General features: G+C 35.1%; 1 protein-coding gene across 1 annotated transcript in view; it reads left to right on the plus strand.

Moving 5' to 3' along the window:
* Positions 1 to 14,473, plus strand: part of LOC127838695 (voltage-dependent calcium channel type A subunit alpha-1-like) — a 144,187-nt gene that overhangs the window by 107,632 nt on the left and 22,082 nt on the right. The window contains exons 32-37 of the mRNA XM_052366578.1: positions 7,191 to 7,313; positions 7,715 to 7,872; positions 9,575 to 9,725; positions 9,968 to 10,095; positions 10,737 to 10,939; positions 12,892 to 12,996. Of these exons, the coding sequence (XP_052222538.1) occupies positions 7,191 to 7,313; positions 7,715 to 7,872; positions 9,575 to 9,725; positions 9,968 to 10,095; positions 10,737 to 10,939; positions 12,892 to 12,996 (868 nt within the window). The remainder of the gene's footprint in view (positions 1 to 7,190; positions 7,314 to 7,714; positions 7,873 to 9,574; positions 9,726 to 9,967; positions 10,096 to 10,736; positions 10,940 to 12,891; positions 12,997 to 14,473) is intronic.

Here is a 14,473-nt window from a genome sequence, read left to right on the forward strand (position 1 = left end):
TTTTTAAATTAATGTTTGACTTTGCACTCCACTTGGGATGACGTGTTGTCTCTAGTATTATATGAACTATGATTATTTTTTAATTTATGACTTTGTGATCATTTTTGAATGCAAACGAGCGCTGCAGTTCAATAGAAGTCCCTACTGTTAAATTTGTATGTACCATACTCTGCGCAAATCAGGATAACATAATCTTTTTTTATTTACTGAATTTACTTTTTATAAATTATTAAGACTTAAGCGGTAACAAAAGCGTGTATTTATACATAATATCATGTATTGCATCTATCGATTAATAAATTTGCGAATAACTTGTGCATTTGTGCAGGATCAGCTTCTTAGCCCAATTATTCTGCTTCCTCGTTTTGTCTGCTTGACATATATTTCTTTCAAAACCAGATAAAGTATCTGACATAACACCTATTACCTCTTTCAATAAGCTTCTTGTTAATCTATTAAGCTTCCATTTAATGAGAAATGTAAATCCCGAAGAAGAAGCTCTCCATAGTTCATGTAAACTTACACAAGTTCTTATCACCAAAACCTTGATACCGGTTATGAATAACGTTTTCATTACAAGACCACTAATTGGAATCCTATAGATCAGCTGTTTCATGTATATCTTCGACGAATCCCTAGTCATATAGCGTACGTGTAAATAACGATGTATTCTGATGCATCTGGACTCTACAAACTTCACAAAGTATTTGCACGAATAACATATCTAATGATAACAGATCTAATGGATATTACACACAGCATTGTCCAGCGAAAAACTTGTGTGCTTTGTTAGATTATTTTTACATGTAACTAATGATGGACATTAACCTTCAAGCACATTGCCCATAAACTTCATGATGGGCCCCTAGATTGTCTGAGAAATCTCGTATGTGCTCGGTCAAAGAATCAGTAAAAAACGAGAGTCGACATATACCAAAGAGTCATTTTCAATCCCTGCAGTAATTTAAAAATCTAGCGATCATTTGCAATGTCGTGCTTAGTTCCTGAAACTTTTCGTATTGTGGATTTGACTGTTATTTACTTTTTGTAAGAAACATTCTTAAGGCCACAGGCATTGTTGAAAACGTTCATTGACATAATCATTTAATATCTACAGCATTAAAGTACTCTAACACAAAATATGTAAGATATTAAGTATAACATATATACACTTTTCATCACAAAAAGAGTCCACTATTTCTGTTTGCGTGTTTTGATACATTTTGAGAATAATTGTGTTATTCGCGAATTCTTGGTTACATTGTACGAGCAGAATAATTGTTTGTTTTAAATCTGTGCCAATCCTAACCCAGTTTAGCCTACGTTAAGATTGAAATGCTATTTCAGCCATATTGCCCGGACGAAATTGTCCCAGCGTATTAAAAAATAACGTATTAATTGTATTCATAAACTAAAGTTTTATTATTCTTTTATGGTATTTAATTTTCTGTGTACTCCTAGCCAATAATGTTGTATCGCCTTTTGTAAGTTTTTTTCTCTTCGATTGTTATTTTTATTGCACACCTCAATATCGAAAATATATTGTATTCAAAAAGCACATAACCAATCAGTTTTTTTCTCTTCCATTAGTTATTTGTATACTCTCAAGTCTGTTCTTTAAAATTATCATTGTATGTCGATTGCTTCCTTTCAAAGCCGCTAGTCGTGGAAATGATAACAGGTGAATTGAAGCAGGTATGTCTGCGTGTCCCAACACCCCTCGGGACGACTACATGCGCATGGATGTATTGAGCTTGCAACCAGCACTTTATTTACTCTAGTTCCACTTGTATCACTTAGGATCAATTGTCAATAACATTTGATTTGTTGTCAAGCGAACGGACTCACTTATGTTTATGTCTAAATGCACTAAATATGTTCAGGTTAATTTTAGGATAACTTTAAAAATGACTGGCTGTGTTCCTGTTATATCGTGTATGTTTTTTGTGTTTATTTTTAATAGAGGTAATTTTGCCAGTATGGCTTAAAATATATTCTCGAGTATTAACGCTCAATAAAACATGACAGGCATTAGGAGCATTTCAACAAATCATTTGTTGCCTGGTTTTTATGCGGGTAGAAACCCTGTAATACCCAGCTATCCTCGTATATATCTTTAGTTGCAATAGGCTTTCAATATTGTCTCGCTTTAAGGCGATGTACAGTTAGATTTCTATGAATTTTTGGTACACTGTTTCAAATTCGTATGTACTATATCTTGTTATAGCTGAGGTCACCTTGTGAGTTGCACTGTTAATTTAGAACATGCGTTCCCTTGTGAGTTTCACTAGTAAATTAGTACATGCGTTCCCTTGTGAGTTTCACTAGTAAATTAGTACATGCGTTCCCTTGTGAGTTTCACTAGTAAATTAGTACATGCGTTCAATACGATTGTCATTACCACCATAATTAACATGTCTAGCAGATGAACATACACAAAAAATACATGTATTTCTAATTAACAATATTAGTTTTGGGTTATAAAGTGTTAATTATTGTACTTAAATATGCGTTACGTTACATTAATGTATGTGAGCAACATTAAATACGTACATGATATAATTCGGATGTGCAAATCACACATAATAATTAATAAAATTCATGATTCCGATATTTTACAGAGAGTAACAGTTGTGGTGGTATCTAATTGCTTCGTATTAGATTATGTAGATGTCGCATTACTAGTTTTGCCTTAAATTAATGCCCATTTTGTTACCCGAATAGGAAAACGTATTTTATAGCAAATCCTTGTCCAATTGAGTTATGTTGTAAAAATACATTGTTTTGGGCTTAAGTAGTATTTTCCGATTAAGTTTTCATCACAGTGTTGTCGATTCCTTCAAAAATTGCTAATTTACTCTTCTCCATGTCGTTTAATTTTTTTGCAGAAGTACTATGCGCTTTTGGGAATAAAACATTTAACACATTGAACAAATATCTTCTTTCCGAAATTCATATTTATCGATGGATTTGGTGACTTTGAATGTTAGAATATGTTATTGTGTTTCTGGATACCACCTGTGTATGCCAAATAGTGATGCACAACTGTTTTTGCACGAGCAAATTATAAAGCACGAGTATAAAAACCATTGATGCATTGATCATGAACACATGAACAAAACCAGTAGATACACAATACGGTAAAATGGTTTAGAAAAATTAGACGCTGTTTTGAAAAAAGTATTAACACCGTTCTTACATTGAATTTACCAGTTAATATGTAAAGTCAAGCAAAAACACTTTTAATGTTTCAAAGCATGATTCAAATGCACTTTCGCACGTGAATGTGATTGCATCGGTTAAAAAAACCTATTTGAGCATTGACATACATTATGTTTGATATAAGTGAATGCTATCTTTATCACACTACAATATTAATAACAAATGTGTTTTATATTTGATGGAATAAGTGAAATGTATTGCATAGATTCATCTTAATTAAAATAAATACATCTCAACTTTAATTTTCACTTAATCGACATTTAACCTTGTTAAATCTTACTCGTGAGTATGTATTTCATATGTCTGTAGCAAAGCAACTTCTGGTCAGATAATATATTGGCATATATACTTTATATATAATGTTAAATGTTGGCGGAAGGCATTTTTTCAAATTAGCATTTATCGCACCCGTTTTGAGCCGCGCTAGTGGATTGACAGTATTAACAAGAAATGTGTTCACGTTATTAGATGTAATTGGGTGTTTCATTTATATCTAATAGCAATATGGGCCTTTGATTAACAAATAACAAGAAAATATGTCATACGTTTCGTCCATAAAACGACGTAGGTTCTCGTTGAAATTTTCAAGACATTACCCCAATACTGACCTCTTTGTCTCAAAAGTGATTGTCTCTTGGATTAATACCAAGTTATTGGTGACATGCAAATGTATGCCCAGTTTATATAAAACGGGCGACAAACATATTGCTATAAGTTATAGGTCAAGCTCACTTAATTGCATTTTCTGTAAAATACTTGAACATGAACATATAATGTCTCGCCGTGATAACAATATGATTTTATATGACCACCAACACGTGTTAGACCCCGTTCTTTTGAAACACAACTTATATCATTTCTCCAAAACATTACGAAATCAAATAATCAAAGTATACAAACTGACGTCATTATTATGGATTTTTGCTAAGGAATTTAATTGGGGGCCACACCACCAGTTCTTTTACGCACTTTAATTCTAACGGAATGAACTCAAATGCTTTCTTTCGGGCATCTGATTTTTTAACAGCTATAGCCGAGATTGATGTCTTGGAGGTAACTATGTTTTACAAGGCACCTGGTACCTGGGAGTTTCCCCGGGCTCTGTTTTGGACCGAATTTGGTCGAGCTACATCAACAACTTTGGTTATTACATCTAACATAGCTCCTAAGGCCTTTTTTGCAGATGATAATATTATTTAAAAAATTATAAACAAGCTCTCTGAAGTCCGCAGCCTTCCTCTAGACCGTGAAGCTGCTGGGAGCGTGACTAGTTAATGTATTTTCATCGCGCAAAATATAACATACGTTGCCATTCTCAGAAAGAAAATATATAATCATATTCTACTAACTACAAAACCACATTTTCGAAAATGTCAACCACGCCAAATATCTGGGTATACCGGTAACACCCTAAAGTAACCTCAAAGTAACCTACTTGTTTAATTACAAAACAATGCAAACCAGGCATATGGATTTCTCTGCCGCAACTTCAAAATGAACTCACAAAGCAAAAGTAATGCCTAAATTAGAATACTCACCAACTGTCAGGAAAAGACATAGGACAAATCAAATAAATCAACTGGAAAAGTGCAAAGACGCGCAGCCAGATTCACAAAAAACAGATAGCAAAATACAATTTCAGTAAATATTATAATGGATATCATTAATTAGCCTACACTAGATACGCGCCGAACACAATTCCATGCTGCATACAATTACCCAGCATGCAGTTTCCATCACTCCTCTCGATTACCTTATTGTTCCCGTTGACCCTCGATCCAGACTGAGCAGTATATGTTGTTTTATAAACAGACACAAACCACGAAAGACTCGTATGGTTTTCCATTCTACCCGAGAACAGTCTTCCGATGGAATTTACTCCCACGTCATATAAATGAGGCAGCCACAGTAGAGGTTTTTAAAACCCTTACCCCCTGTCTGTCAATGCCAATCCCCCCACATCCGCCTGTAGACACTTGGCGCGTAAATCTCCGCCTGTAGACACCTGGCGCGTAAATCTCCGCCTGTAGACACTTGGCGTGTTAATCTCCGCCTGAAGACACTTGGTGTGTATATCTCCGCCTGTAGACATTGGCGTGTATATCATTTCAAAAGTAAACAAACATCCAATTGGGCATTTGTGTGAAGTCTTCACTTTTTACCGGCTCTAGAAGGAGCGCTGTATTTGATGTATATAATGATGATGCGGGACAATGCATAGGCTACATAAGCTAAATTTTTGCTTGTTTACTTATTTAATTCCTAAAAACAAATAAGATGTTTCATTTCAACGTTGTCACGCCAACACGATTTTTATTGACCGTTAATCTTATTACGTTCAAACGAGTCAAAATATATTTACCATGTGACATTTCCTCATTAGATTTACATCATGTATAACATATAGCGTCGATGCAAACCTTTACTATCCGATGCCATTGCTCCACATATTTTCTCAAAATGAACTGCATACTATTTAAAAAAATTGCCTTTGCAGTACGTCAGTGAAACTTTCCTTATATTTAAGTCTATGTAAGTAATGTTTGTAAACATGGATCGCGTAAACGGAGAAGAGATAATTAAGCTGTTCATGTTGAAATTGTATATAAAAATATTTGTGTATCACTTTACATGTATGCACACATATCATTTAAGAACTGCAGTTGGTTATTGTTTGTGGTGTACATCTTTAAAGACAAAATAATTATTTTATTAGATGATTTGTTTGAATATCATTTTGAATAAAGAACGGTATATGTGTTTCGGCGACTTTTGGGTAGTGTGCTTTATAATGATACACATGAAGTCCAGATAAATATACACGAATGTAAAATTATTTTCATTATATAGTGTCAAACAGAGCAACACTTTTTTTAGTTTTCTTGACCAAGTGTTCCAGACTACATTTTGGGTATTTATAGTGCTGAAAACTGATGACTTTAGACTTTTAACTCATAAAAAGGGAATTATACGTACTGTTTATTTTTAACTTAAGTCTTATCAGTGTACGTTAAATGCAAATACAATAAGATTCTTCATTGACACATACAGCTCCACTCAAGTTATAAAAGAGCATTTTAAAAATCTGTCTAGCTTAAAAGTAAAAATTACATAATAGACTTTTATAAAAGTGAATTTAAGTAAATATTAGTTTCATGTTCATGAGTCTATCTTGCGTGTAAATGAATAATTCTTGCGAACATTTGTATCTTTTATTTGCTTATATTTACTTACGTCATTTGTGTAGATTTTGATGAATATATTCAAACAAGATGTGATACTGAACTTCAAACAATATGATCGCTATGCAAAGTGTTAAATCAGAAACATTCCAAATATAACTGTACAATAATACGTTAAAACTGAGAAAGTATATGTATTTGGCATTATACTGTGTACATGTCATTTATTTCAAGCCATTGTACAATCAACAAACATCCTCATAAATGTTTCAATAGCTGCAATTATGAAGTTGGATATGTGTTCCGCATTGCGATCAGGAGATCATAGGTTCGATACCTTCTCGTGCGTTTTTCAAGTCTTTCCAAAGACATACAGTAGTGGTTCTTCTGAGGAAACGGATTCGAAATAATCTTGATAAGCTTAAGGCTTTTGATGCAATTGAGCTAAAATAAAAAGGCTCTAACTAAAATAAATGTATAAATAACATTTATTTAACAGTTCTTTTTTTCACCAATGATATTTATCTTGCATTTGACATAGGTAAGTTTTATCATATTACTAAGTCTTTTTCGTTAACCGTGTCTTTTTTGTCGTTCCTTTGCTTATACTACATCACACGAACACCATCTTGCTTCCACTAATGCAGTCATCGCATGATCTTAAGCTAGAAGTTATATAAAAGCTTCAAACATGACGGATTGCACCTCTTACAATGTATTGCTGACTCAAGTCTACCAGCAGAGTGTTTACTTAGAATACTTATACAAGCCCATATCTTATTTAAGGACGAGGGCTTTGGTTTTAACGTCGGCATGTTCCGTCTGTTCCGAGCAATGCGGTTGGTAAAGCTACTGCGACAGGGATACACGATTCGTCTTCTTCTATGGACATTTCTGCAGTCTTTCAAGGTAAGAATGATCGGTATTTCGTTTAAGGCTTTAACAAACTTTCTAAATTGTTAAAGGTAATGAGAAGCGTGTCTACATGTTAGGAAATTACTTACATCCTTGAGAGCAAAATAAAGAGTATCGTTTGAACGTTTAAGGATATCGCCTATGTTATAGACAGTTCAAGGTACAAACCAGCACACGCTAAACAGGGAACACACTTTCCTCTTTTACTGAACTTTTCGTTTAAAGGAGGTCTCTTCAAAACAATAGTCCAATGTCGGCTGAAAGTAGTGTCCTTGATAAGCCTATGTGTACTGTACAAACTAATCTGGCACGGCATTTAACGCACATGAATTAAGTCCAGTTTCCCAAAAGGCGACTCATATACATTTGAGTTGTGGTTTCCGTCTCGTTCCCAGGCACTGCCCTACGTGTGCCTCTTGATTTTGATGCTCTTCTTCATCGCTGCCGTCATCGGCATGCAGATCTTCGGCAACATCAAGCTTGACTCGACGACGGAAATCAACAGGCACAACAACTTCAGGAACTTCTTCATGGCTCTCATGCTCTTGTTCAGGTAAATTTTAGCCTTTTTATCATGCATTTCGTTGTTGTTTTTCCTGTTCAGATACAGTGACTTTATTATTTCCGTTATTTGATTGCTTACTTCACTATTGCTCTCATGTTGCTGGTTATGTAGTTTTACTTTCTCTTAACTGCGATTTGATTACTTTTGTTTTTATGGCATTCATATTGTCGTTCAGATAAAAAAAAATCTTTACCGTGATTTATTTTTTTACTTTTTATGACTCTCGTGCTTTTGTTAACGTAATCTCTCTTCCTCCATATCGCTATTTGATTGCTTAATTTACAATATCTCTCATGTTCCTGTTGAGGTAATTTTACTTATTCTTTACTGTGCTTTGATTGCTAACTTCTTTATGACTCTTATATTGTTGTTCATGTAAATTCGCGTTTTTTTACTGAGATTTTATTGGGACCTGAAAAAGATTTTCTAAAGAGAGAAATTCGTATTGAAAAGCGAACATTGTATTAATTTAATGTTTTTGTAAAACAAACGGTATGTGTCGAAAAAGTTCACATAGCCTAAAATAAAATTCACTTGGAAACGCAGTTTCATATGCACGTGTTTATTATATGCTATTTAGTGAATACTGAAGCAAAAAACATAAAAGTATATAAGATCTTGAGATATTAAATCAAACTTATCATATTTAAGAAATGTTTAAAATTTATTATTAAATATATATTGAATATAATGTAGCTGGTGTATAACCCAAGTCAAATTATTCAGACTCAGAATCTATCATCGTTTTGAACTTTTTTCTATTTCATTTTTATTAAATTTGCAATTGAATGCGTCTAGTTGTGTAGCTCTTAAAAGCCGTTTAACACCTAATGCTTTGCAATGGCCTTTTCAAGCCGATGACACTATCTAGTTTTTATTGTTAGCTCACCTAAGCACAAAGTGTTCATGGTGAGCTTTTTTAAGCGCTTTAAGTCCGTTATTAGTCATCAATCCAGCGTCGTAAACTGTAAACTTTTGAATAATATAGATGCCACACGTATTGACAATTTGTCATAAAAGTGTAAACCTTGACCGAGTTCGAAACTAGGTCACATGTGGTAAAAGTAGGTGCTAGAAATGTGCTACCGAATGACGCGGGCTATCACACAATTCCTTGACATATTGAAGCTTTGCTTCCAAAGAATATGCGCTATCACACAATTCTTTGAAATATATAAAGGTACACTACCGACTGACATGCGCTTTTCACACAGTTAATTGATAAATTTAAAGTTGTGCTATCGAATGACGCGGGCTATAACACAATTCCACGATATTTTGAAAGGCGTGCTACCGAATGGCATGCGCTATGACACCTTGATATATTAAAAGGTGTTTTACCCTATGGCAAGCGATATCGCACAATACATCGATATATTGAAAGATGTGCAACCGAATGGCATGCGCTATCACACAATTCCTTGATGTATTGACAGGTGCGCTACCGAATGCCATGCGCGTTCACACAATTCCTTGATATAGTGAAAGGTGTGCTACCGGAGGATGCGCTATTACACAGTTCTTCGAAATATAGAAAGCTGCGCTACCGACTGATATGCGCTTTCACACAATTTCTTGATATATTGAAAGGTGTACTACCGAATAGCATGTACTATCACACAATTGATATATTGAAAGGTGTGCTACCGAATTTCATGCGCTATCACACAATTCCTTGATATATTGTAAGGTGTGCTACCGGAGAGAACTGGCAGCGGATCATGTTGGCCTGCCTCGGAGGGCGGGAATGTGACCCAGAGTCCGGCATGACCGCGCCCGAGTGTGGGCTCGATGTGGCCTACATTTACTTCACTGCGTTCATTTTCTTCTGCTCGTTTCTGGTACGTTTGAACTTCCAATCGCATTTTTTTTGTAAATACATGTCGAACGAAAAAGTTGTTCAATTTTAAGAAAAATAATGTATTTTGCTCGAATTTTTAACATTTTGAAAATAACAATAAGTACAATACATCTATCTAACTGAAGACAAAAAAATGCATACAGTAAATTATCTATTCGTTGATATTTAGTATAATTATATAATGATAAAAACCATTTAAATCAATAACAATTATCAATTCAGATGTTGAATCTGTTTGTTGCTGTCATCATGGACAACTTCGACTATCTCACGCGTGATAGCTCCATCCTGGGGCCGCACCATCTGGACGAGTACAATCGGGTGTGGGCGGAATACGACCCCGGGGCCACGTGAGTATAAGAAACCTTTGATGATCATCTTTCTTGAATAAAACTGGGATTAATTCATGTGTGTAAAGTGTCGTCTCAGATAAGTCTACGCAGTCCGCATATTTGTCCTTCTGGTGTGCTGTTGTGTTTTATACTTTCAAGACCACCAAATGTCAACATATCAGATTGAAAAATATACTCGCAAGAACGAAACAATTGGCGCCGATACCACAAACCTAGCATTTGTGACCTATTTGTTCAAAATATTATGCCATAAATAGGCATCAGAGAGCAACTCTGTTCCTGAAATGATGACCATGTATACGAGTCGATGACTGCGTAATAATAAAAGATCATTGTGTAGACACCTGCGGCGAAAGAAAAAAATATTAGAATGCATATACAAACAAAACAACAAGTTTAGTATGAAAGGCATTAATTATAATGTGTTATAATAATAATTATATATGTATATTGTTTTATTTATAATAAAAAAAACTGATGAAGGCTATGGCTGAAACATGTTTGGTACTTAGGACATTTTAATAAACAAAAGTGACGTGTTTGTACGATTTATTTTATTGTATTATTGTTTTATTCATTAACCGATACTACATCATCTGCCGTAACATCAGTTAAGCAATGTTAAATTTTTGTTTCAGGGGCCGAATACAGTATACAGATATGTATGAAATGTTAAAAAACATGGAACCTCCGGTGGGATTCGGACGGAAGTGTCCTAACAAACTTGCGTTCCGAAAGTTGATACGCATGAATATGCCCGTAGCAGAAGACGGCACAGTGCATTTCACAACAACACTGTTTGCGTTAATACGAGAGTCCCTTCAGATAAAAGTTTCGATAAGTACGTTACGTTTTTATATGACGTAGTTTTCATGAATACGTCCTTCTTCCGACGATGCTCGAAGCTAGTCTCGCATTAGCTCGTAAATGTTCGGAAATAGTCGAAGAAATTCGCATTAATATATATTCGCCCAAAAAATAAAAACGAGCATTTTGTATCACGTTTAATCTATGTTTCCATACCACATCTAGCGTTTAAATTTTGGCTATTGCTTTCAGGAACACTGATTTTTATGGGTTAACTTCATTTTACGAAATATTTGGAGAAATATTCGTTGATTTTGAGTATGTATGTGACTTAAAATATTATTTTTACCTGCCCCACGGCCAATGAAGTAGGGAGGGGTATACTGAATCAACCATTTTCTCTGGCTCTCCGTCTATCTGACCGTGGACTCAAACTTGTTCGACGAATAACTTTTCAGCGTACAAACTTACGTTTATCATTATGGAATGAAGTTTTGTGTAGTTTTATCATTCCACATAAAACCTCTGAAGATATGCACGTTTCAGCGTATGATTATTAAGATGATTATAACAGTTTGCGACATACTTCGTCAAGTCGCGTCGACTGTATATGTCACGACTATTTCAAGCACTAACTGTTACTTAAGGAAGTGCGTAACAATGATGAATGTGCACTAATAATTGCGGCGTATTGCCATTGATTTTTTAGTCTCATGATGCGAAGAGTTTGACAAACCTTAGTATTATAAGTTTCCATTGCTAATTTTTTTTTATATTGTCACATATCTTCGCGACCGGTATGTTGTTCGTCAGTTTATCAGACGATCTCTGATTGTTCAACTCAACGATACAATTATTTTTTATGAAATACGCGAATACACAAATTTAACTGATGGCAATTTAATATTAAGCCTTTAAATATAAACGTGAATTTTAAATCCATTGTTGTTTTGAATTGCATTTCACGGATATTTATAGCATATCTATCCGTAGTATCGGCCTTCTAAATGAATACATACGAATTTCGAAAGTGAACAAATACAAAAACACGCATGTTTTATATGTCAATCTGTATAAATGTTTATTCTTGGACATAAAAACGAAAACTGCATTTAAATCGGCAATGTTTTGACAAAATACTGGCGAGGCTTAGCTCCCTATAGTAATCTGTATCATGTACAATGGGTCACATAATCGGCTCTTCTGATTGGTTGATAAAATGTTACTCTGCACATGCGCTAGTTCTTAAAATAGTATATTGATGGAAAAACGAAACTCATGTTGTTCTTGAAATATTTTTGCATTTCATAAAAAAATAAGCGGCTTATAAAACATTTGATAAAGCTGCTATTACTCCATAGACAAACATAATTGTGTGTTATGTAATTTAAAAATCATAGCATCACCCTGGAATAAACATAGCCTACTTTCCAATTTGCACCGGAAATAATGAAAATGATCGTCGTAATTGTCATGGATAAATATTTAAAAAATTACAACTTTTCAAAATTGCAAAAAAAAAAAAAAAAAAATCTCCTGCACTTATTGAGGGTCGTTCGTTTAAGGCACGATACTATGAGGAGGGCCGATACTATGAGAATAAGGGATAGGAAGTTTTGTGTAACGTTAAATCAGTTTGATTGCTTAAACTTTCGGATGGCAATTGACTTTGTCGGAAAATTATAAAATTCACGATGTTTGTATATTACGGTAGGAGCTCACGTTTTCATTAACCCATTTATGCCTAGCGTCTAGAAAAAAGGCCTTGGCAAACAGCGTAGACCCAGATGAGACGCCGCATGATGCGGCGTCTCATATGGGTCTGCGCCGTTTGCTTAAAGGAATTTCTGAAAGATATATTCTAAATATAGAAAAACAAATACTTGACTACCCTGATTTTGGAAATAAATCCAATTTAGATGGATGGGAGAATCCACTATGCTTAAATGGGTTAAATATCAGCATGTCATTCGTGTGTGTTAACAGCGGAGCAGATGGACCAGAAAGATATGGAGATGCGAGAAGTCATCATGCGTCTCTGGCCCGTACAGGCGAAAAAACTGATTGACCTCTTAGTCCCTCCCAGAGAAGGTAACTTGCTTATTGTCCCCTACCGGTTTCACCGGAGGGAACTTATGGTTTGCGCTCTATGTGTCCGTCAGTCTGTGAGTCTGTCACACCTTTCTGGATCCTGCGATAACTTTAAAAGTTCTTAATATTTATGCCACCCTTCGAAGAAGAGGGGGTATATTGCTTTGCACATGTCGGTCGGTCGGTCGGTCTGTCCGTCCACCAGGTGGTTTCCGGATGATAACTCAAGAACGCTTGGGGCTAGGATCATGAAACTTAATAGGTACATTGATCATGACTCGCAGATGACCCCTATTGATTTTGAGGTCACTAGGTCAAAGGTCAAGGTCACGGTGACCCGAAATAGTAAAATGGTTTCCAGATGATAACTCAAGAATGCATACGCCTAGGATCATGAAACTTCATGGGTAGATTGATCATGACTCGCAGATGACCCCTATTGATTTTGAGGTCACTAGATTAAAGGTCAAGGTCACGGTGACCCGAAATAGTAAAATGGTTTCCGGATGATAACTCAAGAACGCATACGCCTAGGATCATGAAACTTCTTTGGTAGATTGATCATGACTCGCAGATGACCCCTATTGATTTTGAGGTCACTAGGTCAAAGGTCAAGGTCACGGTGACCCGAAATAGTAAAATGGTTTTCGGATGATAACTCAAGAACGCATATGCCTAGGATCATAAAACTTCATAGGTAGATTGATCATGACTCGCAGATGACCCCTATTGATTTTGAGGTCACAAGGTCAAAGGTCAAGGTCACGGTGACCCAGAATAATAAAATGATTTTCGGATGATAACTCAAGAACGCTTTTGCCTAGGATCATGACACTTCATAGGTACATTGATCGTGACTCGCAGATGACCCCTATTGATTTTCAGGTCACTAGGTCAAAGGTCAAGGTCACAGTGACAAAAAACGTTTTCACACAATGGCTGCCACTACAACGGATAGCCCATTAGGGGGGCATGCATGTTTTACAAACAGCCCTTGTTTTTCATGAAACTTGAAACATAGATAGATGGAAATAAGGACATTATGCACGTCATTTTATTTTGTTCCTACGTCAAAAATTCTGGTTGCCATGGCAACAAATATTATATATATAAATATATATATATATATATATATATATAATATATATATATATATATATATATATATATATATATTTCTGACAATGGTGGAGCCGGTAGGGGATTTATATTGCTTGGCAATAGTCTTGTTATTATTTTGATTACTCTTTATTTTCACACATGTATCTATTATTATAACTTTTTTATCACGATGGTCTGTAATATGCTTAAATGCATAAAGATAATATTTGTTATTTATTGTTGTTGTTGTTGTTGTTATATGTACGTGTTAGCCGCGTCATGCAAAAATTTGTATAACGCCATATGCGGCCAACGAAGCTCCTAAAACAGCCTTTGGAGTCAATAGTCACGCAAGGTTTCGTGGTGTCCTCGGCGG

This window comes from Dreissena polymorpha, chromosome 7 (assembly GCF_020536995.1).
Source record: "Dreissena polymorpha isolate Duluth1 chromosome 7, UMN_Dpol_1.0, whole genome shotgun sequence".
Lineage (NCBI taxonomy): Eukaryota > Metazoa > Mollusca > Bivalvia > Myida > Dreissenidae > Dreissena > Dreissena polymorpha.